The following is a 24,642-nucleotide window of genomic DNA, read 5'->3' as shown; positions in this document are numbered from 1 at the left end:
GTCAACCAAGGGCTGCCTCGCCTAAAAATAAACAAACAGGGGATGCCAGACCCTGGGAGAGGGGACCCCATCCATGTTATTGAAACGATGTCACTGTGATTCGATAAACACTCTGATAAATGATAGCCTGGGGGCCTGGATTGGGGGCCTGGATCAGTGACCTGTCACGGGAAACCGATGTTCCCCCAACGTTTTATTGTGAAGATATCCAAACACAGAAATTGTTCACAGTGAACACCCATGTATCCACCCATGTGTCCACCCGAGATGCTACAATGAACGTTTTCCCCGTTTGCTTTAATCCTGTCTCATCATTTCACCATCTCTTTCTCCATCCGTGAATTCGTTTTTTTCTTTTTCTGCTTTTTGGCAGTACACGTCACCCCTAAACACTGTAGCATGCAGGTCATGAACAATGCCGAGCATCTGTTCGTTTCCGGGGACAATTTACCCACCATGAAACACACCGATGTCGGGGCTGCCACTGATGAGCTCTGCTACGTGCTCCCACTTGTGGCCTGAGCCGCTCCAGAAGGCTGCAGGTGCCCAGGCCCACAGCTCTTGGCCACGCCCCCTTCACCTGAGCAGGCTGCTGTCCCAGAAGGGGGTGGACTCGCCCAAAGACACAGACTGGACAATGGATCGTGTCTTCGTTTGTACCCGGATGTAGCCATACAGGTGCCGGGTCTGTCCCTCGGCCCACTGGCTGCCACCTCCATGTGAACAGCGGACTGGGGACCGGAAGCTCTGGTGCCTGGCCACTCGCTCTCAGGTGCCCCAGAGGGTGGGCTCCTCCCCACTCCCCATGGTTGTCGGCCGCATCCAGTGAGACCAGACTCATCTCACGACGGTCCTGAGTCCTCCAGGGGCACAGGCCTCACCTTAATTCCTGTGGTAGCTCCTGCCCCTGCCTCCTTCCCATTGACCCCACACCTAGCTCAGGTTCCTGAATTTGGTGCTTCTCAAAGGGGCTACACTGAATGAGTGAATGAGTGAACGAACAAATGGATGAACGATGGAGGAAACAGTCAATGCCGGGTGCTGGATTTCGCTGGTCCGGATAGAACTCTGGGCTTCGTCTGCCCAACTCTCCCCAGGTCTGCCTCGGTGCCCGTGAGGTCCTGGGTCCCACGATGGCCGGAGGCGGCATGTACTGTGGCTGTCTTACCTCTGCTTCCAGCTGGTGTGGCCAGGCCTCAGCCTGGCGCCCCGTGTGGAAGTGGCTGCAGCAGTCCCAGATGTCACATCTTTGTACTTCACTGTCCAGAAGGAAAGAGCCTCTCACCTCCCCCGACCAACAAAAGCCCAGGCCTCACTGGGACCCCACGGGCCAGGCCACAAGCCCACCAGGATCCCACCCTGGCTGGGAGGAGGCCTCACGCTGCTAGGCTTAGCCGACCAGGGCCACCTGGGCACATGCTGCTGCAGCATGGGGTCAGGAATGGAGGCTGGCGGCAGCCGAGGTCCTAAGATGGCTGAGTTCCTGCAGCCCTGTCCCCTGGGGCAGCACCCCTGGGAGGAGGGGTTGGGAGGGCCTCCACACCACAGCCGGCGTGGCTCACCCAAACAGGGCTGTGAACCACTTGGGCCCCATGTCCCATCCCCTGAACGGGCTTCCCTCCCCTCAGCCCCGGCTGCCAGACACTGTGTATCAAGGGCGAGTGTGGCCACTGGTCACGCTGGTTTTCTCTCTCTGATTTGTTGGTCCCTGTATGATCTTGTGGACTCACAGTCATGTTGGGGAGAAGAGGATCACGTCTCGCCTCCTGCCAGAATCGCCCCAGCGGGGCCCACACAACGCCGGAAACGCCCAGGAGAAAGGGGACTTGTGGGTGGGAGGCTGGCCAAGGGTGGGCTAAGAGGGTCCCCCGGAGCAGCAGACTCCCAGGCGCTGGGGCGGCCTCTGCGCCCGTCACCTGCGCAGGGGGAAGGCCAGGCCTGAGGAGGCCTGGGGCCAGGCAGAGCCGCCGCCCGCCCAAGGGAAGCCACGGGAAGGGCTCTCAGCCCCGTCCGGTTCAGACCCCTGGGACGAGCTCCCATCTGCGCCAGGCCCTGCTCAGCTCCAGAGGGCAGGCCAGCGGCGGCAGAGCTGACTAAGGAATGCACAGATGGACACGTCATCGCGAAGGGCTAGACCGGAAAAACCCCAGCCTGCAGGACGCCCCGGGGAGCCTGCCGTGGCTCGGCTGGGCAGGCCACCTAAGCTGTGCCCTTGGCCTCTACGGCCCCCACCCACGTCCAGCCCCCGCGATCCCATCTGCACGGCAACCCTCGTCCCACGCATTAGTGCGAAGCACCTCCCAGCCATTTCCCGTGAGCCCCAGCCAGGGCGGGGAGCACGCCCCACTTTACGGATGGAGAAATAGAGGATGCGGGCGGGGGGGGGGCACTGACTGCAAGGCATAGACCCAGATCTGGCCACTGGCCCCGGATCCGCAAATGAGGCGGAAGCACTCAGCCCCGTTCCCGGCTCAGGAAGAGGCCTTTAGCGGGCCTTCTGGAAAGCCTCCTTTATCGATTCATTCTCGAAGCTGCCGACGCATCAGATGTAAATTTTCCACTCCTTTCCCTGGCCCGCGCATCGACCCAAGCTCATTCCCACATGCCCCTGGCTCTTCCTGCCTTCTCAGTAGCTCTAGGCCTGGACCCTGTTGGCGTGTTTCTTGTGGCCGCTGCAGCAGACGACCACAAACTGGGGGCCTCAGACAACACGCATGCTCCTCTGACAGCTCTGGAGGTGTGGGCAGGCCGGCTCCCTTGGAGGCTGGGGACACCCTGCCCCAGGCCTGTGTCCAGGTCCCAGGGCCTGCATGGGTCCTTGGCTTGAAAGTGTATGGCTCAGCGCCGGTCCCCATTTTCACATGGCCTTCCCTTTGCATGTCCGTGTCCACCAAGGCCGAGACAGCTACGTGAGGTCCAACACGGTAGTCACCAGCTACGTGCGACGACTGAGAGCTTGAAAGGTGGCTGGTGTGACTGAACTGAGGCTTCGATCTTACCGAATTAACTGAGATGCCAATAGCCACACGGGGCGGGGGTCCCTGTACGGGACAGGGCACTTCTCACCACCTTCCTGACCACCCCCTGCTGCAGCTACTCGGGGCCTGGTGGCAGCTGGCACACCCCTGGCAGGCTGCCCCGGCCACACCCCTCCCTTGCTCAAAGCCCTCGGTGGCTCCCCAATGCACTCAGCGGAAGGCCAGCCTCTCTGCGGTGGCCGGCAAGGCCCTGGCCCGTCTCCTCCCACTCTGCCCTGGCTCCCGCCACCCGCCTCACCGGCTGGCCGTCCTGCTGCTCTCGGCCCTGCCAGGCACACTGCGGCCCGCGGCCATGCTCACTCTTGCCCAGATCCCGACCCGGCTTTCTCGCTACCTGCTCAGCCCCAACTCCCTGGCCAGCTGCTGCTTCCACAGCCCTGAGCCTCCGAGGACACTTACTCGACATGACCTTCGCCCTTACTGCATACGTAATCTGCCCCCGGAGGGGTTTCTGCCGGCTGTGGCGGTGACTACGTGGGCGCATCGTGGACTGAATGACCGACCCCTCCGAGCACCCACTGGACAGCGCCGTCCTCCCTGCTGCACCCGACGGGCCAGGGGGCGGGCCCGCAGCCGCCGGGCCCATCAGAGCAGAGCCGATTCCAAATGGCAGCAGCAGAGCGCCCGGCTGTCTGTCCCTGCGCTGCGTGGACAGGCCGCACCCCCCGCGCCCCGTCTGTTCGGAGGACGCCTCAAATCCACACAGTAAGCCCTGAGGACCGAGCCTGGTGCAGAAACGCTTGCTCCCTGCTGCCGTTTGGTGAGACGGCCGAGGCCACAACGGCGCCGGCTCGGCACACGGGGCTGTCCAAGGCCACGCTGCGCCAGGCGGCGTGTGAGGCCCCGGGGCAGGGAGGAAGACGCACTCGGCTCTGCCCACGCAGAGGCCGCTGCGCTGCGCTGTTACGCCCCTTGGCGACCACCGGGCTGCACGTCCCCGTGACCAGACGGTCAGATTCCGGTTGGCGCCAGCCGCGGCAGGACCCTGTGCTGACGAGGGTCCTGCTCTGACCTGGAAGGCCGAGCCCCGGCCGCAATGAGGAGCCGGGTCTGTGCGGGTGGCCCGGCTGGGTGGACGCCCCTCCGGGCCCTGACGACCGGCCTGAGGAGGCACTGGGGACATGCTGGGACGCCGCCTTCTCTTGTGAAGCACGGTTCTTGTTTGCCCTGGACTGGTTTCCCCACGGATGGCCCAGCGCGGCCGTCTGCGGCTTCGCCAGTGGTGGCTGGTGGGTGTGGGGGGGTGGGGGGGAGGAGCAGAGATAAAGGAACAAACAAGCAGTTCTTCACAGGGGTCTCTCCACCTACGGCTCTGCCTTTGTGCAGATCCTTCTGTTCTGCCGCCAAACTGGCCTTTGGGGGCGAGTGTGTGCTGGGGTGGGGAGAAGGGATGTGCCTGGGGGGCTTATAACCCCCAAACACCTGGACAGACTCCAGCTCTGGACACCGGCCGACCCCACCCACCCACTCACCCCTCCTCCGGCAGCCATTCTGCATCCCTTCGCCTGAGGCCTGACTCAGGACACAGCGAGGACAACCATCGCAGAAAATCAACAGCCTGCGGCTGCAGAGGCGGTCTGCAATGACCTGAACGTTTCCCGAACGTCGACCAAGTTACTTTCCATGGCATGAAAGGAAAGAAATCACTTTTCTGGAGGATTCATGAAATGAGCCAAATGTCAGCAGGGACCCTGCCCAGCAAGGCTGCCCCCGATGTGGGCGGAGGGCCCTCGGGGCACAAGGCAGCGGGGAGACTCATGAGGGCGGCTGTCCATCTGTCTCACTCACTGCTCCGTTCCCAGTGCCAAGAACAGGGCTTGGCCCTCTGGAGGTGTCCGTGTGCATTTGCTGAACGAAGCAGCGAGGACCCTGCTGTCACAGGACCCCAAATGGAAGGCCATCCGGTGCCCTCTGCTGCGAGGGCTCACCATTCCCAGCCTACGACGGCACTGAGCTGCCAGAGCTGAGACTGGGACCCAGAGCCTCGTCTGCGAACAAACCCATCCTCACGAGCTACAGCGTGGAGGGTCCTGCAGCCATCACGCTCAGCGGGATAAGCCAGTCGGAAGGACAAACACTGGGTGACTCCACTGACGCGAGGTCCCTGGAGCAGTCCAAGTCAGAGACGGAAAGCAGAACGGGGAGTTCGTGTGTCATGGGGACAGAGGTCCTGTCTGGGGAGAGGGAGCGGCCCCGGGGACAGAAGGCGGGGCTGGTTCCCCAGCTACGTGAATGCTCTGCGTGCCGCTGAGCTACACACTGGGAAACGGTAAGTTTCACGTCACGCGTGCTCACACACAATCGTCTTGTGTCCATCTGGCCCCTGGGCCTCGTGGCATCTCTGAGGTGAGGCCCGTCCACCCCGCGGGAGGTAGCTGTGCATGAGGGTCAGGCTTCCTGGGGGCCACACAGAAGGGCCTCCCAGCGACGGTGGGGCACACCCAGCTGTCCCCCCGCTCTGTCACCCGTCCCCCTTCTCAGTGGACAGGGCTCTGCCAGCAACCCGGGGCTGACCTGCCTTCCCTACGCTGGGGTCCAGGTCTGCTCCCAGAAGAGGGCGTGACGGGGCCACCTCAGGGCCTAGCCCGTGGGCCCCCCGCTGCCCCTCCAGGCTCCCTCCATTTCCGCAGGCTGGGAGGGCGCTGTGCTGGGACGGCAGGGCTCTGGTCAGAGGCTCAGTCCCTTGGACAGCGGTGGCCCCTGGACGGCTCCTAGTTCTTTCGGCAGTCCCCTCCTGCAGGCCAAGAGATCCTGGCACGTGCCTGGCTGCGCCGGAGGCTCCAGGGGCATCAGGACAGGTGCTTGGCACCAGAGGCGGCTTGTGCAGGAGCAGATGCACGCTGTGGAGGGCATTCGTGATGCTACTTCTTTTGAGATACTTGCAAGAAGTTACTTTGTTAACCAGCACTCGGGTACTGTCGCTGCACATTTCCAGTGGAGACGCCCCTGCAGCTGAAGGTTAGGCTACGAGGGTGCATCCATCTGAGGCCTTGCGCTCCGGCATACGTCATCAGTTCGGCTCACAAAAACTCATAAAGAATTTTTTTTCAGAGAAAGCTGAGGAAATACGCAACAACAAATCACCCGCTTACTGGCTCCGTGCCCAGCAGAGAGCGGCCGCCCGGCATTTGCAGGACGAATGCTCACAGACTTCGTCCCCTCCTCCCACTCGCCACAGGTACGTGCAGTGACAGCTGGCCAGCAGGAGGCGGCGCACGCCCAGGGTCCCGGGAGAAGTGCGTCCCCAGGCAGACGCCCCTCCGGTGGGCTCCCCGGCTGCACGGGAGGGAGGACGACCCCCGATCGTCGTGAAACACCTGGGAAGGAACGAAGGTGCCAGAGCTCGCTCTGAAGACGTGTGAGGTGCTAACAGGCGACGACTCCGGAATAAAACGCGAGGCGGGAAGACGGAGTGGGAGAGGGGCTCCTCTCCCTCCGACGGGGCTCGGCAGCCCCCGACGGGCTTGCCGGCAGGGGCGCTTTTATCACACGACGTCCCACGAGGCTGGCTCATCAGAAGTCTCAGCAGTGTGCGCAGCTGCAGGACAGAGGGCCGTGCGGGGCCGTCCTCCGGGGTGGACGCCTCTGAGCACCGAGCCGCTGCCCTCGCAGTGGAAACCGCCCCAGGCCGGCCGGGGAAGGGCCCCCAACGCGCGTCCTCGGAGCGACAGAGAACTCGTGAGGCCGAGGCCGAAGCTGCCCGCCGCCTGGGCGAGGCCCCTTTGCGACCAGATGCAGTGTGTGTGCCCTGAAGGGCCGCTGTGAGGCTGCAGGCCCCGAGCCAGCGCGAGTGCGGACGTCCGGGCGGGGGCCACAGGAGACCTCCGGTCTGCGCACACGACGCCCGAGGGCCCACCGTGCGCCCACAGCTACGGACGTGGAGGCCGAAGGCACGTCCCCTTGCTCTCCCGGCCAGCGCCGGGCGCTCTGCTCCGACGTGACAGGCCGGCTTTCAGCCGACTTGCCCTGTGAGGCCTTCAGTGCTCAGAAACCAGCCCCTCTGGATGACCTACAGGTCACTGTAATTGAGCATTTGTGAGGAGCCGGTCAGGTGCCGGACGCCGTCCCTGACACGTGCTGTCGAACCCTGCCACTGGCTCCGCCCAGTGTGACGCCAACGCCTGAGACAGGCTGGAGGGGGAGCTACTTTATGGGGACCCCTCGCTCCCCCAGAGGCAGACTTTCCAATACAGTTTTAGGGTTAAAACAGAAAGACGTTACAATCGGATGCGGATGCGCTGCCAGTGGCCCGAGAGTCCTCGATGCACGTCCGATGGCCACACCTGGATTCTCCGTCTGTAGGTGAATGTGAGCAATGGAAAACCCCAAACGCCGCAGACCGCCCGTCACACAGGACAGACAGAGGCAGCTTCAGTTACGTTTTAATTCAGGAAACAGAAGCATTACATCTCGTCACAAACATTTGCTGGGAAGAGCGATACAAAAACGTACCGCCGAGTGACCCTTATTCTATAATTATTTAAAATGCACTAAAGTACTTTACTTGAATATGGCTGTGACGGAAAACCATCTTAAAACAACCTATTTCTTTCTTAATTGGGCATACAAATTTTAGGGTCAAAATAACAATTTACATTTTAATTACAATTTGCATTTATTTGTGACTTAAAGTAACATTTGGCACAATCGTGTAACTGTTTAAGAATCCAAGAAGGCGAAAAACAGCACTCTCACTCCTCGTTAATTCATTCAGAGCATTTAGAACCTAGCAACGGTCAACACGAAACGTCGTTAAACTTTGGGCATTAAATTAAATCGTTACACAAAAGAGCAACGCACGGGTCATGAGACTCCAACCACACTTAGGCCCCCGCGTCACTGACCCGCCTGCCGACCTTCAGGGCGCCATCACGCCCTTCCCGTGGGGACACGCTGTGGGGATCACTCGGCGGGGAACACTCAGCGCTCTGCCGTCCCACCGCTGCTGCCACTCTCCCTCCGAGCCCGGACACTCACTGCGGGGCGCCGCTCCCCCCGACCGCTGTCCAGGAAGCTCACTGTGGGGCGCCGCTCCCCCCGACTGCTGTCAAGGAAGCCTTGCTGTCCCGGTTCTTACTTTGCAGAGCCAAGGAGCCACGTACGCTTCGCCTTGTCTGATCACAGGACATACGTTTGCGTTTAAGCCACACTTTTAAAAGCACCTTGGAGCAGCATCTTCGTGGCCCCCAGTCTGAGGGACTCTGGTGGGGTGAGAGCCTGGAGACTCTGCAGGGCACTCGCCACCGCAGCTGCTCTGCCCGCTCTGCACTTGCCCGTGGCACAGTGACCCACCCAAGGCCCAGCGCTCCACCAGAGGAGGCAATGGGCAGACAGAGCCCCACGGCCCGACCTCTCGGGCTCCCCGCTGCGGGGCCTGGGGTTTCTGCTTCTGAAGAGCTCTAGGTTCTGACAGTTACCTGCCTGGCCCACGCCTAATCAAACCCATTGGAGTCGGTTTCTGTCCCTGGACATCTCGAGAAGCTTGCGCCCGGGAGCCCTGAGCTCACAGGTAGATTCGGAAAGCGGCAGGAAGGGCAGCGGTCGGAGTCTCATGTACGACGTAAACACTGTGTGCGTCCCCGGCCACCAGCGGAAGGCAGAATCCATCCGGTCAAGGACCCGTGAACACGCTGCCCGGATCCCAGGCCAACAGCCCGGGAGGCCTCGGCGGGACGAGCAGGCTCCGCTCCTGCGATTTCTCCTCGGAAACCGCCCTCGGCGGCAGCAGTTCTCAAGACACGGGAGACCCAGTCCCGTGCCCCGCTGCCTCGCTCGGGAATAAAGGCTGCTGGCCGAGCGGCTTTCAGCTAACTCCGCGTGTCTCGTCTGCCCTCAGAGGGCACGCTTACGGGCTGGCCGTGACGCGGGCGTGCCCTCCCGCGGGCGGCGACACACGGCCCCAGGACGCAAGACGCACGGCCTCAGTCCATGACCACACGACCCTACTGCAAACGATGCTGACTTTCGAAGAATGTCACGGAGGGACACGAGCCGGGAGCAAGCTGTTTGGGGAGCTCTGGGACCCGCTGGAGCAAAGGGCGCCGAGGCGCTGGCGGGGGGAGGCCCTGGCTTGCAGGTCTGACGTGCGCGCGGCCGGGGCGGCTGCGTTCTGTCCGGGCGAGGGCCCAGGACCTCCGACGTCACACTCGCCGGTCACGTGAGGGCCCAGCGACACCGCAGACAGCTCCAAGTCCTTCCTGTCAGTGGAGCCAAATTTGTCATGTAAAATTTTATTAATGTTTTTATATTGTTCAATTTCAAATTGCCATAATTAAAAGGCACGCAGGTACACAGTGCTTGGGTTTCATTTATCGTCGCTTTGGTGACCAAGAGCCGGCCTGGGAGTCCGCATCGGGACAGAGCGCGTGGCCGCGGTGCAGCAGGGCCCACTTCGCCCTGCCCGCCGTGCACTGACGGGAGCCAAGGGCGGCTCGGTCACGTACGGGTCGCAGGTCCACCATGAAGCACACCCCTGGGGCGGCCGCGGGGCGGGCGGGCTCCTAACTGCTGGTCTTCTTTGGTTTCAGTCCAAGCTTGTTCCAAATCCTCTCCAGGGCCACTTTTCCCATGAAGAAGGTGATGGCAAAATTACGCTTGTACCAGTCTCTACGGGGAAACAGGACAAGCATGTGGGACCCGCGGCCGGCACCTGAGGCCAGCGCCAGGCATCCGGGGTGAGCGCCCGGCAAGAGGCTCCCTGCCTGCCGGCTCCTCCACCTTCTCTCGCAGTCTCTCCCCTTCCTGGCTCAGGAAGGCTACACTGTCCATTAAGGGCTTCCTTCCCCCCACCTGGATTCCTCCAGGCTGGGAATGAGGCGCAGTGCACCCCAACACCCGCCTGCTCCCAGTCCTGGAGGCCACTGCAGTCCTCCGCTGGTTTTGGCCGGAAGACTCCAAAAGAGCTCTCGGCGGCCGGGGCCCAGCGGCATTGTCGCAGAAACAACTGCAGAGTGACAGGTGGGGACGGGCAGGCTCGGGGGGGCGGGGAGGGGGCTGGGGGGACTGGGTGGCGGCCGCGCCAGCTTTGGCACCTTATTTGCATGAGAAGCACAGGACAAAAGTACTCCATCGTGAGAAGCTAATGTATCACGAGTGCCAACACTGTAAAGCTGCACGTCCTCTTTTTCTAGATGGTCTGAGCTTTTGTGTAATTTGTCTCCCTGAGGAGGTAATTCCACAGCTTCTCACACAAACACTGCGGTGGAGTTCACACGGTCACAGGCTTGCTGTCCCGAGCTACTTACAGAACATGCTAAAACCTGCAAATTAATACCCACTGTCTGCAGCTGAACGGGCAAAGCTGGGGACGTTTCCAGAGGAACACGCACACATTCCAGGCTCAGAGCGAAGCCCTCGGAAGCTGCGACGCCAAATTCCAGCGCTTTCCGGCCAAGTGAGCTAATGCGTGAACGTGGAACTTCTATTCCAGACTGGTCAGGGCTTACCGCCGGGCAGTATGAGAAGGAAGAATCACTGCGGGCTCAGAGGGCCATCGCAGAGGTGGAAACGCTTGCTTTCTGGAGCCTTGCACGGCTGGACAGAAGCCCCCTCCGCGTGAGGACGAGCTCCGCATTTCCGCCCACTTGGGTGGTGCTGTAAGCAGGATAAATAAGAAAGGCTCCCAGAAGAAACAGAAGTAGCAGCCCTTCGAGATAAAGTTCCTCCGTTGAGGAAAAGCCAGATTCCGCTCCACCCACACGGGGAAAGCCAAACAGCTTTTCCCGTTTCTGCAGGGAAGGCGGACGGGAGGCGGACGGGAGGCGCCGGGGCACGGGGTGGGGGGGGGGCTGCACTATGGCCTGACTTAGGCGAGGCTGCTCCCTCTGCTCCGGGCGCCAAGTGCCACGCGGCACACGCCCGGCCTACGGGGGAGACGCACCGCACAAACACGCCACGTCCCCATCGGGAACCCACGGTCCAGAGCAGCGGAACTAACGCCGGCCTGACCAAACGACTTCGCCAGCTCATGGCCACACGTGGCCGCGCTGGCGCCAGCGCTGCCTCCAGAGCCACCCAGCCTCGGCCACCACCGCCCATCTCTGGATGTGGCCTCGCCTGCTCGACCCGACGCTATTGCTGCTGTATTTTAAAGCAAGTACCCTATATCCTGCCATTTTACCTGGAAACACACACCACTGTGCGTCGCTGAAACCTTTTTTAAAAACACATGACCAGAATACCATCGCTGCATCTGATAAAATAACTTATCGATACAACCTAACATATAGTCACTGCTGAATTTCCCAACTGTCGGAAATATCTTTTTACGGGGGGTTCATCCCAGTCGGAACCGGACGTGGCCACGCACCGCGGTGAAGCCTCCCGAAACCCGCAGCAGTTCCTCTCCCCGCCACCCTTTGCTTCTGAATTCTAGATACTTGTCGGAACTGGATCGTTTGTCCTGCAGAACTCCCAACACTTTGGGGCTGTGTCTTCAGGCTCCCATTTCAAACACGGCCTTCCAGAAGCCCTCCCTGCGACATGCGCCCTTCCAGCTTCCTCCTGTGGGAGGCACTGGGTGGGGAGGCCCGACGAGGCCCGACTCCCCGTTTCGGTGAGAACGGCTCGCGGGCGGTGCACCTCAGAGGCAGGGGCAGCCGCCCCACCTGGGCGTGGACATGCACCGGCTCCGGTGCGACCAGCCTGAGCCATCCACGCTAAGGGCCCGTCGGCTTTCCCGCCCAGGGGTTCTAGCAGCCGCGGTGCGTGACCGCTGGCCAGGCCCATTACTTCCTCAGGAAGAAGCTGATTCTCTGACCACCTCACGCCTGCTCAGCCGCCGTGCGTCTCCGACAAGTCCAGCTGGCCCGAGCAGTAGGATGCGACCGGCGGGATCCCTGGGGTCTCTCTGTTCACCGAGTCTCAGAATGACCGGGCTGCCTAGCAACCCCGAGAGCTGACCCTGTCAGTATCACTATGATCGCAAAGGTGTTTGTCAGTGGACGTATTTTTAATCCACTGGGGTCGTTGTCCCGCGTGGCTGGCACAGCTTCACCTCTGGCCCGTGGGAACCCTCCCGCTGGCCCCGTGCCGCTCTCCCGCGACCCTGCTGGTCTCCGAGCCTCCCTGGTCAGACACACGCAGCCGCCTCGGCCCGTGCTGCTCCTGGCCCGGGCCCGGCTTCTCCAGGGAGCCCGGGGTCCGCTCAGCGGGAGGCGCCATCTGGACGCCCCTGTCCCGGCGTCCTGGGTGTGACTGCTGTGGCGCGGCCAGGCCATGACCTCACACTGCCCATCGCGTTTAAAGGCACAGATGCAGAGTTTACAGCTACTCCACCGTCAACGCGAGCATGAACGTCACTGGATGCACGTAAGATAACCCTATACCATACGGCTGTGATGTTCGAATTTTTAGAAGAAAAGAAAATTCCTACCTGTTATAATCCATGTGCTTTTGGAAATTTTTACTTAAAAATTCCTTGTAAAAGTCAGCCATTTCTTCTGCAGTCAATGTTACTTTTTGACCTGAAAATAAATTTCAAATTAACCATTAATATTTAAGGGAAAGGAACTCACAGCTATTGATCTAAGAAAATGAGTTAAGCAAAGTTGCAGGATATAAGATCAATACACAAATATCAACTGTATTTCTATACGCCAGAAATAAACACTATGAAAATGAAACTCAAAAAAGAATTCCATTTACGATAGCATCAAAAAGCATAAAAGACAGGAATAAATTAGAGAGGAAGTGGAAGACTGTACTGTACACACTGAAAAACTACCAAACTTGGTTGAAAGCAGTGAAAGACCTAAATAAAGGAGATGGCCCGTGCTCCTGGTTTTGAACTTAATACTGTTTTCTGGGCGCCCTCCCGTCCCACAGGAGACTGTCAGCGTCTCGGAAGTGGCCGCGGCTGTCTCACCCACCACCCACCACTCGTCCGGGTGCCTGGCCTGGCACCTGGCAGATGTTTGGCGAGTCCCTCGGATCGGTGAGCGAGTGGAGGCTAAGTGGGGTAAGAAAGGAAACGAGCAGCTGCCGGGGAGGGAGGAAAGCCAGAGGCCCCAGGGAAGGGGGCGTCAAGCTGGGCCGTGAAGGGTGCAGAGAAAGGGGAGAAAACCGCGTCCGGGCACAGCCAAGGCCGCGCGGGGAAGGGGGGATGGGCAGGAAGGGGGCCGGGCACAGAGCTGCAGCTTTATTTTTAACTTCTATTTTCTACGCCTAGAGCACCCGGCCTTCCTAGGTGGTCTCCCATCCCAGTACTAACCAGGCCCGACCCTGCTGAGCCTCCGAGATCAGACGGGATCGGCTCAGACGGGATCGGGCACGTTCGGGGTGGCGCGGCCGTAGACTGTCACGGCTTTGGGCCCCAAGAGCATCAGCGCCTTTTGAGCAGTGGTGCGTGGGGCTTCCGGCCAGTCGGCTCCCCAGCACCTCTCTCCAGCTGCTCACCACAGCGCGAGGGACTGAGCGGGTGGGTGCCCTCCTGAGAGCGAGGCTTAGCGGCTGCCGTTGGCCGGGGCGGTGACCTCTCATCTCTGAAGCGTGGCCCCAACAGCACAGCCACTGCCGCTGCGCGGGGTGGCTCTGAGCTCTAGCCGGGCGGCGGGAGGCAGGGCAGAGGCGCTCGCCTGCTGACGCTGCTGGCGGGGCAGGCTGGCGCCACCTCCGGCCCTGGGCCTAGCTTCCTGTCTCACCCCAGCACACCCCCACGGGCTCGGCACCGAAGCGGTCCGGTTCAGGTTCTGCACCTGTCCTACCGCCTGTGCTGCGAAGCCGGCTCAGGGAGTGACAGGGCCCTCGCTGAAAGCCGGGCAGGCGGCCGACTCACAGTAAACCCGTCTCGACGGCATGCCTCTCCCTCCGCCACAGGAACACGTCGGCGGTAAGAGAAACCGGAGGCGAGAACCTTCCCACAGTGCTGCCTGCCCTGCCAACGAGACTTAATTTGGGGACGGGCAGAGCTGCAGCCACGCCATTCTGGCTGCACTCGAGGTGAAGTCATGACTTTCTCTGCACTGCTGCAGAACCGTCCCGTGGCCGCCGGTGCGGGGGCAGTCAGGGAGTCCCCACTCTTCAGCAGTGAAAACACTACCAGGCACTCGCAGGTCTTCCTGTGTCTGGCATGTTTTCCTCCAGGGTGAATCCTTAGCGGCTCTGTGTCATGACCTCCCTGTTCTCGGCACGTGGGTGCTACACGTAGCCTGATCCTGGGAAAACGGTGGGGCGCTTTCTACGGCCACCAACATCCACGGGCAGTGCACCGGCCAGCGTGACGCCTCCGGCACTGAGGCCGGTCACCGAACAGCCCTGTGCGCTCAGTAAGCAGAGGATGAGGCCCGGCTCTGTCCTAACTCGCACTGTGCAATTTAGAGTTGGAGCAATTTTTCTTCTTGGCATCACCCTGTTCGTCTACAGGTGTTCTGTTACTTTCGCGTATTTCTCGGGCTTTTCGTACGGCCCAGGCTGCCCCTTCATCGCTGTCGCGCGCACCCCCGATCTCTGTTCACGTGAACCTGTTCCCCGGACGCTGACCCCTTTATCTGCTGGGCGCTGTGCTTCCGCCGCCTCCTGCCCGTTTCCATGGCAGCAGCCATGCTCACTCGGCACCGTCCTCACACTGGGCCTCTGCTATCCTGGGACACCCCCCACCAGCCGAGCGCCTCGGGGGAGCCTCGGGCTGGCCGCTTCCTCGGCCTTGGGCGGGAGGGCGTCTGTCTACACAGGGAACGCTGCCCGCAGACAGGAGCTGGAACAGAGAGCAAGCGTGTCCCAGCTCCCCCTGGCGCCCCGAGGGCAGGTCTAAGCCACCTGTGTCCCCTCAGCAAGCTCTCCTTTCCAGAAGGATGGAAGGGAGCCGTGTGAACACACACGGCCCAGGGCAAGGTCGGTCTCCACAGCCGCCTCTCCTAACCACCCAGCTCGGAGGACTCTGCGGCCAGGGGCTGCGCATCTGACATTTTAACCCACAAGCCACTGACTTTTAATAACTACCTTTTTGATCCATTTGGAATAAACGTGTATTTGGGGGGCATGAATCTAGATGTGTCCTTTGGAGCTGAAGGTCATCAGTTTCTCCAGCGTCACTCATTAAGCGAACCTCCCCCCTCGCGCCCCCCACCCCGTTCCCGGGTCTGCAGCACCGCGCACCCCCCATCACGTGAGCGTCCCTGGCCACTAAGGTGACGAGCCCGTTCGAGCCCCTCCTCATGTCTGTCACTGCCGCCTGGCACCTGCTTAAACAGGTGGCCCAGCGGACACCTCCCTTCATGTGTCCTTCCCACAACAGTTTTTCCTGTTTTGTTACCAAATTAACTTTTAAATCTAACTTTTCAATATTGAGTAAAGCCGTCAACAGAAACTCTGTGACATATATAAACAGGAAGACAGAAAACAGCCCCCCCACCCGTCTGTCTCCCCACAGGCACCCACCCAGCACCCCCGGACCCTGACGGCAGACGAGGGGGCTGGCGCACGCCTGCCCAGGGGTGCAGCGTCTGGGGCCCACACGGCCCGGACAGCGCGGGGCGAGCTGCAAGCCACTGTGGCCGGCAGGCCCTCGCCCGGGCCCCGCCACTCGCTCCTGCGGGCCCTGCCCTCCCCTGAGAACTATAAGGCAACGGGGCCTGCTTCGGTGGTCACCGTGTCGTCACAGGCAGAGGGCTGCGCACAGACCCCGGCACAGTCGGGACCTGGAACTGTGAGCTGTTCTCCACGCTCACTGCTGGCTCCGGTCCTAAGGACTGAGGCCCGCGGGGGTCCCTCCACGTCCCCTCCCCACTTACAGCCAAGGAAGCCCGGCGAGGCTGAGCGCTTCGGCCCAGGGACACGCCTGGCTTTGGGGGCTGATGGTTTTGGGTTTTCCATCAGAACGATGTTTTGACAGGAGACATCTGTCTAATGAACAGTCTGGACTGTGACTCAGGCCTTCGTCAGCACCAGGAGAAAGTGGCTGATGGTTACTGTGAGCACCAGCCTCTCCGTCCGAAAGGAAAGGGCAGCATGGCGGGCCTCGGGGCACAGGATGCGGAGGAGGGCGCAGGGGCCAGCACAGCTGTCATTCTGCAGGCACGAGGGGGCCAAAACCGAAGCTAAGCGGCAAGGTCAGGTTTCGACTTGGGGAAGGACAGCCTGGCTCGCTGCAGAGAACGGATTTAGGGCGGGAGCAGACAAGCCACAGCCCGCCGGCCCGTAAACACTGCTTCGCTGGGACCCGCCGGCCCATCCGTTCGTGTATTGTCCGGGTCTGCTCTCACACCGCGCAGCGGAGCGCAACGGTGGATACCCTGGCCCACGAGGACTGACGACCTACTACCGAGCCCTGTACAGGGCAGTCTGGCCCACCCCTGACTTACAGACTGGAGGCCAAGGAACCCATGAGGAAGCTACCGCGACAGGCAGAGGATGAACACGAGCTGAACGGGAGCCATGTTTAAAGGGCGGCGGGGGGGGGGGGGGGTGCAGAAGAGCGGAGACTGTGGGGTGGGGTGAGGCCTGCAGGAGACACGGGATTCGGCAGAGGCTCTGCGGGTGACTCCCTGGTTTCTGGCTCATGTGAGCTGCAGGACCAGGAACTGAGAACAGGAACATGGCAAGGGGAGCTGGTGCGGCCGATGGGTGGCAGAACCCGTGGGACCTCAGGACCTAAGTCCAAAGGTCAGAGGGAGGTCACGGGTCAGAATGACCTAGAATGACCAGAGGGCTGATGTCACCCAGAGAGAAAAGGGGGCGGGAGGGTGACAGGCATGTGTCCCACTGAGGGCGCCCTCAGGCACCTGCCCCCATCAGGACGGGGAGTGGCCCCCTAAACTTCCTCTCCTCTGCTCCGACACCCTCTCTTTATCTCCTTGTGTACTTACTCAAAAACCATGTTAGCAGGAAAAGAACAAAAAGAAACGAACTAACCTGATTCCGCTCTTAGTCCCAGGCCTTTGGCTTTTAGTCTTGAGTGAATAAATTCTTCTTTTTCCTGAAAGAAGACAACTGTCAGACAGCTGTGTGGGCCCCCCGCCCCCCGGCCAGGACACAGCTCGCAGTGGTCTGCAGAGGTCTGCAGGGGACGTCCTGAGAGGTGGCCTCTCAAAGCCTGTTTAAACCACCTGAATTCGGCTAAAAGTTTCATGCTTGAAGTAGGATTTGAAATGAGATGTTTAATAAACTTTGGGAGGCACTGTTTGTTTATAAAATCCATAGAATAAAATAAATACACTCCATTTGACTTAGTCTACCCAAATGGATAAATAAATAAAACTTAAATGTTTTTCTTCTGGATTAGAATATTTATACTTCTTTCTCATATAATTTATTTACAAGTATGCTAAGAATTCTGAATTCTCGGGAAGAATGATGACAGATCTCAGAAACCCGTATTCTCATAGCCATGAACACACACTCTCCCACGCACACAGAACATGTAGTTCCAGTTCTGGCTCTAATACTCCTCTTCCTTGAAAGTCTCACGATTTTGTGATTCCATGAATAACCAACATTTCTTATGTACGGTTACATATCCATTTAAAAATTATATGCATATATACATACATATACGTGTGTGTGTGTGTGTGTGAGAGAGAGAGAGAGAGAGAGAGAGAGAGAGAGAGAGAGAGAGAGAGAGAGAGAAGCGAGGAACAGACCGAGATACCACCAAGAGTTTAATACCACCCACAGCTCTTGGAACTGCATTGAAATGATGTATACACAACCAAACCAGTTTACCATCCGCTAATTACACAGACAAAAGTTCCTACGGCACATTGTCAGCGGCATAAAGAAAAGAGACTGAACCGCACACTGGAGAACCTGCTGGACTGAAAGGCAAAGCAAATCCTAAGGACGGAGCACCTCGATTGTCTCCCATTCGGACCTGAGACCCCGACGTACCTTAAGAAATGTCACATTCTGGTTTGCCCAGAACTGTTGGTTCCACTCTTGTGTTTCTTGTCTTAATTCTCTCAGCTTTCGCTCCAATGGCGATTCATCTTCAGGGATGTAAAAGTGGATGGGTCGAAGGTTTGAATGTTTATCTGGGGGTCCTATCCAGTCGTGGTGAGACTTCCGTGGTGGGCAGAACCCTGAGAGCTTCAACGAAATATGTGGGGTTAGCACACGGCTCAACGAATCTCCGTTGTTAGAAGGTGAACAGTCCTGATGTGTGAACGTCCCTCGTCAGCAAACTCTTTTTAAGATCATGCCCAGGAATGTCTAAATTAAAAGAACTATAATAAATACTATTAACAGTGACACTATACGGAACGTATCCAACCCGTGCTGGAATAATTCAACGCCGTAACGGGAAACAAGAATCTCAACCTGTACTTTGCACCATTTACGAAAATTAACTCATGATGAATCAGACGGAAATGTAAAATCTAAAATTGTAAAACTTCTAAATTACAGTAGAAGACTGTACAACCTTAGATTAGGCAAAGATTTCTTTGAAACAACACCAAAAACACAATCCATAAAACAAAAAATAGATGATTCGGACTTCACCAAAGTTAAAATCATCTACTCTCCTAAAGACACTATTAAGAAAACGAAAAGACCAGCTACAGACTCGAGGACTTGTGTCCAGAATACAAAATGACTTCTCAAAACTCAGTAAAACAGACAATCCAATTTAAAAGTGAGCAAAATATCTAAATAAAACTTTCTCCAAAGATATACAGACAGCAAATAAGCAAACAAAAACGTATTTAGCATCAGTCATTAGGGAAATGCAAATCAAAACCGCAGTGAGACACTTCACACCTACTGATGTGACTAGAAAAAGCAAAACAAAAATTTCTGACAATAGGAGCGCTGTCAAGGACATAAAACCATCGAGCTCCCACACATGGCTCGCGGGAATGCAGCACGGGACAGCCGCCGTGGAAAGGTCGGCAGTGCATTACAGAACACGCGCTCGCAGGGTCGGGCCCGGTGAGGACTGGGTGGGAGACCACCTAGGGAGACCACCTAGGGAGACCAGGCGCTGCAGGCATGTGAGTGTCTGGACGTGGCCGCCGGTCCCTGACGAGCTTCTGGCTGCACGGCGGGAGTACGGCTTACAGCTGATGGGAGGACGGGGCGGCGCTGGCGCGGGAGGACCAGTCGGAGCCGCGGAGGCAAAGGGCAGCCAGGCTGCCCCGCTGGCTGCAGAAAGGGAGCGGGGGAAAGGCACAGCTGTCGCCTGCGTGGCCGCGGCCGCCGCAGGTCGCAGACTGAGCTCACACGCCACCGCCGACTACGGACCGCACCCCACTCACTAGTTCGGTACGGCTACTTCATTCTACGTTTGTTTCTTCTTGCAGATTCAAACATCTTTGTATTTAAGTATTTTTACTTGTAGCTAGTACATTTAAAGAGTGTCTTGCTCAGTGTCACTGGGAAGTAAAGACAGGCCACAAGCAGCACGGCCAAAGTGGAAAGTCCCAAAGGAAGAGCTAGCGCATCGCGCAGAAGGGGCCGAGGTCCTCCCCGTGTGAACGCTGACAGGGCCCTGCTGGCAGACGACACCCTGGTCTGACACTTGAGACCTGAAACTCCGACCCACTGTCAGGGTCGGAACAGGCTGCACAGCAGACTGACTCACGAATCCTTCCTGGAAAGTAAGGCAGGGCTGTCATCCACAGATCTTTAGAAGTGTATCCATCGCTGTAAGAACAGTATCCAACCACTATATCCCCCCCCTTGTTTTTTAACAAAAGTCTTTCCAAATACCCTACTTTTCCGCAGATATTTCTGGACTTCTCTGCCGCAGCCTTTCCTTCTGTGATATTTAGTCTCAGGGCGGCCCTCGGAGACGCCAGCTAACCGCGCCCGTTCACCTGCTCCACCCCCCAGAAGGGCCTCTCTCCCCGCTGCGGGCGTCAGGCGTGAAGGGGCCTCACGGCAAGCGTGGAGGCGCCGGGGCGTTCGCTCAGCTTCCACATTGCTTAGTTGCCGCTGACAGAAACCTCTTTTCAGGTGGCCTTTGTGGACCCGCTGTCACCCTGTCTTCCACTGTATGAGTTCACCTCACCGGTGGCAGACGTGGTTCCCCGGGGCTCCCCGATGATGTGTGGTCCGTTCCCCCGCCACGCCCGACTGCTATCTAAGAGGGAGGAGGGCCCTGGGGGAGGAGGACGCCCCTGCCTGCGGCGTGCGGGGCGGCCGTGGGGAGACGGGCCGGAACCGGACGGTCCTTCGCTCGGGCAGCCTGACCCATCCCTCCTCACGCCAGGGCAGGGGCCTGCGTGTCCTCCCCTGTGGGGTGGAGCTTTCACTATAAACTGCCCAGCAGGGCGGCCCTTTGGTGGCTGCTCCTGGCCCGCACCGTGTCCGGCCCGGCTCTCCCCCCAGACGCCAGGGGTCCACGGAGACGGCTTCACTGTCAGCTGCTGGGGAGACCAGTGGGCAGCGACAAGAGGGACACAGGCGGGCAAGCTTCAGTGCTCGGGCAGGTGCTTCCAGGTGTACAGCCCTGGGCCCCGGGATGGGACTGAAAGGTGTCGCCTGCCGCGAGGCTGGAGTCCTGGTCCCCCACGCCCCACGGGTGTGGGACAAAGCAGCGCGCCACGTGCAGCACAGGGAAGGGCCCGGGCGTCGGGACTAAGCCGGCTCACGCCAGCCGTGCCAGGTCGGTTCAGCATCAGAAAATTGATCAATCCCCGTGGAAGACGCCGCCACCAAGGACGTCGTCTTCTCAAAAAAAAGTCCAGTGTGCCTGTGGTCAGGGCTGCGTCTAGACCGCCGCCGTCAGTTTACACGAAACGCACGGGCCGGAGGAACACGCTGAGGTACCCCGCAGGAACGCAACCAGCAGAACCCAGAGTGGGAACGCCTACGGACACCTCCTCCCCCCCAAATAAACTGCTTTAAAAACAGGATGGGAATGGGGTCAAGACCTACAGACTGAAAGAGAAATGAAAGAAAATCAGTCGGAATGTGTAGACCTTATTTGGATCCTGATAAAAGTAAATTATAAAAGAAAACACTTATGACATTTCTAAGACAATCGAAGAAATTTAAACATTAAACATTTACTGGTTAAAGAAAGTATTATATTTTTAGGTATGAGGAATTACCATATTTTACGTGTGACAACACTGTTGTTTTAAAAGTCTCTACCTTTCAAAAATACATAGTGAAATATTTACAAATTAAATACAATGTCGGATATGTGCCATAGAACTGTCTGGGAAGGGGAACTGGATAAGGGTAAAAACACAATCAACAGCCAGGAATGGATGACTGTGGAGGCGGGGTGTTGGATACACAGCGATTCTTTATATTCTTCCATCCTTGTGTTTTACAAGTAACGAATAAAATTAAATTTAAAAATCAAGTAATTCTCCACATGACTAGAATGAGGGGCAGCCACGTAACTGTCTTACTAGGTGCGAACAAAGGGTTTGGCACCGTGAGAACTCTGGTCTGAGCGGGGAGACCCCGGCGCTAGTCCGGAACCCGCTGCGCGGGACCGTAAGTCCCCTCATCTCTCCGGCTTCCAAGGCCTCACCTTCATGACAGTGGAGTTACACATGGTTTTTCAAGTCTTCCCGCCCCAGCTTTAATTTTTCTCCAGCTATTTACTGAAAGCCTTCTAAATACTAGAACTATCCGTGTTAGCTTTAAGTCCTATGACTAGACCTCCTACCAGTTTCTCATTTCTCATGAGTTTCAAGTTCTTCCTTATGATCTTTCTTCTGAATCTACACTTGGGGGGTTGAAGACCATTCATCTAAATAAAAATGTAAGCAAGATGGGGTAAAAGGGGTCAAATATGTGGTGATAGAAAGAAATCTAACTATGGGAGGGGAACAAAAAATAAATAATCTTTAAAAAAATAATGTAAACAGTCTACAGCCGTGCCACCCTGAACAAGCCCGATCCCATCTGATCTCAGAAGCTAAGCAGGGTCAGGCTTGGTTAGTACTTGGATGGGAGACCACCTAGGAAGATCAGGTACTGTAGGTGTAAAAATAAAAAATAAGGGATTGTAAGCTGACAAGTTCCTTGCAATCTGTGAGGTCAACCAAGGGTTGCCTCGCCTTAAAAAAAATGTAAACAAAATGTGAGACCAGTTGTTCCATTACTTGTTATTTGTAAACACTAGCTCTCCATGCTGGGGTCCTGTTTCTTTGTTCTTTTTGATGCAAAAATCACTAGAAGAAAAATTTGAATTCATCATCCACTGGAATCAAGAACTATAACATGTATATTTCTTATATGCAAGCATTATGATCTTGAACTATTCAATCTTTCAGTGCCTAAGTTTCCTCATCTATAAAATAGTGATAATAAAAGCACCAATTTCACAGAATCCTGAGGATTAAATAAGTTAAAATGTACTAAGCACAGTGCACGCAAGTGCTCAATAAATGTCAATTATTACCATGTTAGTGAAATTCCAGACAAATATTAATGTATATAATGTAACCCGTGGTTCTCTGATTTGTGAGCTTACTAAATTTACCCTTAAAATCCTAATGTTATACTTTCATCAACCTGGGAGGAAGAAAAAAAATAGACAAACCAAGAAAATAAATAATATGGTGCCCAGGCCACGTCACAGACCGATCCCAGCAGCATCTGGTGGTCGGCCCAGGATCTTTTTAAAGTCTTCAGATGATTCAGAAAGTGTGGGCGGACAAGTTTAAAAACCAATGATGTAAACCACACAGATGAGAAACGAGCAGGTGGGAAGTAGCTAGAGAACACTCAGCTGAGTTTTTAAGTTGGGTTTGAAGGGAAAGTGGTGCCTAACTCTGCCTAACTCTAAGTTCTGTAATGTTTTTCTATTAAAAGCTGGTGCCCAGAGATCAGAGTTGGGAATAAACTGTGTAGGTTCTAAAAAGCAGGTCTCCTTAATTCAGATGGACAAGGAATTGATGAAAAACATAGTGAACTAGACTTACAGAATCAAAATATATCTATTTAGATGAAGACAACAAAAGGTTACAACCTGTTACTTTTAAGAAGACCTAACATTTAAAATCAAACTCTGAAGACAACAATCTCTGTGCTGCGGGAAATTAATTACCTGGCGAACCAGCCCTGAGCTCAGAAAGCATGTGAAGATGGTGCCAAACACACAGACTGCCCTGAGGTAAGAGCTGTTCTTTTATGTCCATACAATGTCTAGCATAATGGGGCACACAGACTAAAACCACCACCCAAGCCCTAATGCTAGAAAATTGGGCAAGGTGTGATTCACCAGCCAGCTGCTCCACTGTTCCCCATCATCACATCACCATCGTCGCCTGCAGAGGTTTAGCAGCGTTGGCTTCCTCGACACTGGAGCACAAGAGACTCCCGAGGCTCAGACCCCCGGTAAGGGCTGGAAAGGTGGGCACTCCCACAGTGTTGTCAGTATCTACCTGTTCAGCATCCTTCTGCCTAAAGACTGAGCTGTGGGTGGGTTTCTACCTTCTGGAACAGAGGTCAGCGCCGCCACCGCTGAAACCGAAAGCTGAGCCCCAGGCCCAGGGTCTGGGTGACCAGCTGCCCTGGTAACTCCTTGTCTAAACTGTAAACGAGACAGAACTTTGAGGCCACATTTATGAAAGGACAGACCGAGAGAATGAAAATTTACAGGCGGGCACGTTTTAGGATTCTTCATTAGCTGTTTATCCTTCTGTAATTACCGTTTCAACCGGGCTATCCAGCCTTTCTCACTAGCCTGTTAGCAAGTGTGGTAGTATTTACGGGCTTTCACTATTTTATCTACAGTACAGCTATTCCACACCGTTAGTCAATATTTTCATGTGACAGTTGGAATCAAGGCCTGACTCCCTTAAACAAAATATCTTTCCTCAAAAAAAAATGCAATTTATAAAAACTGCTTGCTATCCTTTGCTGCTAGACACTAATCTTTGAGGCTCTTTAGCCGGTAACACGCATAGTTGCATACATGTTTCCAACGAAAAAAATCTATGATGAAATCCTACAAAATACGAAAGCAAAGTCTGCCATCAGTTGAAAAAAAGCACTAATAATCTTTAGGAAGCAAAGAACGTGCTGCGCACATCAAGAGCTCTTTAAATATAAGAAATAATTATCCTCGAGAAAAATGAGGTGTGTACAAACTTGCTGGCCGACTGCTATATTAGAGAAAGTTCTGTCACCAGCGCCCGGGGCGGCGGCTGCGTCCCCAATTGCACCAGACAAGGTGGGGCGGGGGGTTGGACACGGGGAACTGTTGGGGGCTCCGACGCCAAGAGGTCCGGGCGCCCCCCGCGCCGGGTCCTCGCACTCTACATCCGCCTGTCCCCCAGGCCGCGTGCACTGCCTCCGGGAGCTCGGCAGCCGGCGCCGGGGACACGCAGGTGTGCAGAGCCCACAGGCGTCCGAGGGGCGCGGCCTGGCCCGGCGTCCCCCGCGGCCACCCCTCGCGGCCCAACCTCTCCGGGGACCCCGCTCACCCGGCTGGGCGCCGCGTCCCTGCACTCAGCGCCGCGATCGGGGGCGAGCTGACAGCCGCGGCCCGTGAAGACGCGGCCGAGCCGAGGAAGGAGGATTCCCCGCCGGCTCCGCCAGGCCGCCATGGCCCCCGTGCGCGCGGCTGCCGCGCCGCACGGCAGAGTCACGGCAGAATCGCGACAGCGCGCGGGGCTGCCTTACGGCAGGCCGCAAAGCCCGGGGCGCGGCGCGGCGGGCCGACTGTGCGCTTGCCCGGCGTGGGGCGGGCCGCGGAGCG

General features: G+C 57.3%; 1 protein-coding gene and 2 pseudogenes across 9 annotated transcripts; 1 reads left to right on the top strand and 2 right to left on the bottom strand.

Moving 5' to 3' along the window:
• Window positions 1-153: 153 nt before the first annotated feature.
• LOC107498380 (cytochrome c oxidase assembly factor 8) lies at window positions 154-24,523 on the bottom strand. 9 transcript variants are annotated; one of them, XR_004956312.1, is made up of 6 exons: window positions 24,368-24,523; window positions 17,862-18,059; window positions 16,887-16,950; window positions 12,412-12,502; window positions 8,938-9,235; window positions 7,409-8,896 (listed from the first exon to the last, which is right to left on the bottom strand). XR_004956312.1 is itself a non-coding variant. In XM_036239198.1 (6 exons), exons 1-6 carry the CDS (start codon window positions 24,488-24,490, stop codon window positions 8,588-8,590), a joined length of 666 nt encoding a protein of 221 aa, XP_036095091.1. In that variant the 5' UTR covers window positions 24,491-24,523; the 3' UTR covers window positions 7,409-8,587. The 9 variants fall into 9 exon arrangements, 8 of the variants coding, with proteins under 8 accessions (XP_036095092.1, XP_036095091.1, XP_036095094.1 ...); XM_036239198.1 differs by having other exon boundaries at window positions 7,409-8,597; window positions 9,056-9,235; XM_036239201.1 differs by lacking the exon at window positions 8,938-9,235 and having other exon boundaries at window positions 7,409-8,014; window positions 8,057-8,152.
• On the bottom strand, window positions 13,200-13,333 carry LOC118600919 (annotated as a pseudogene).
• On the top strand, window positions 21,802-21,920 carry LOC118601318 (annotated as a pseudogene).
• Window positions 24,524-24,642: the final 119 nt, after the last annotated feature.

The sequence above is a fragment of the Rousettus aegyptiacus genome, unplaced genomic scaffold, assembly GCF_014176215.1.
Source record: "Rousettus aegyptiacus isolate mRouAeg1 unplaced genomic scaffold, mRouAeg1.p scaffold_m13_p_3, whole genome shotgun sequence".
Classification (NCBI taxonomy): domain Eukaryota; kingdom Metazoa; phylum Chordata; class Mammalia; order Chiroptera; family Pteropodidae; genus Rousettus; species Rousettus aegyptiacus.
Note: the sequence above shows the minus strand (reverse complement) of the source record. Positions and strands in the feature narration are given on the sequence as shown.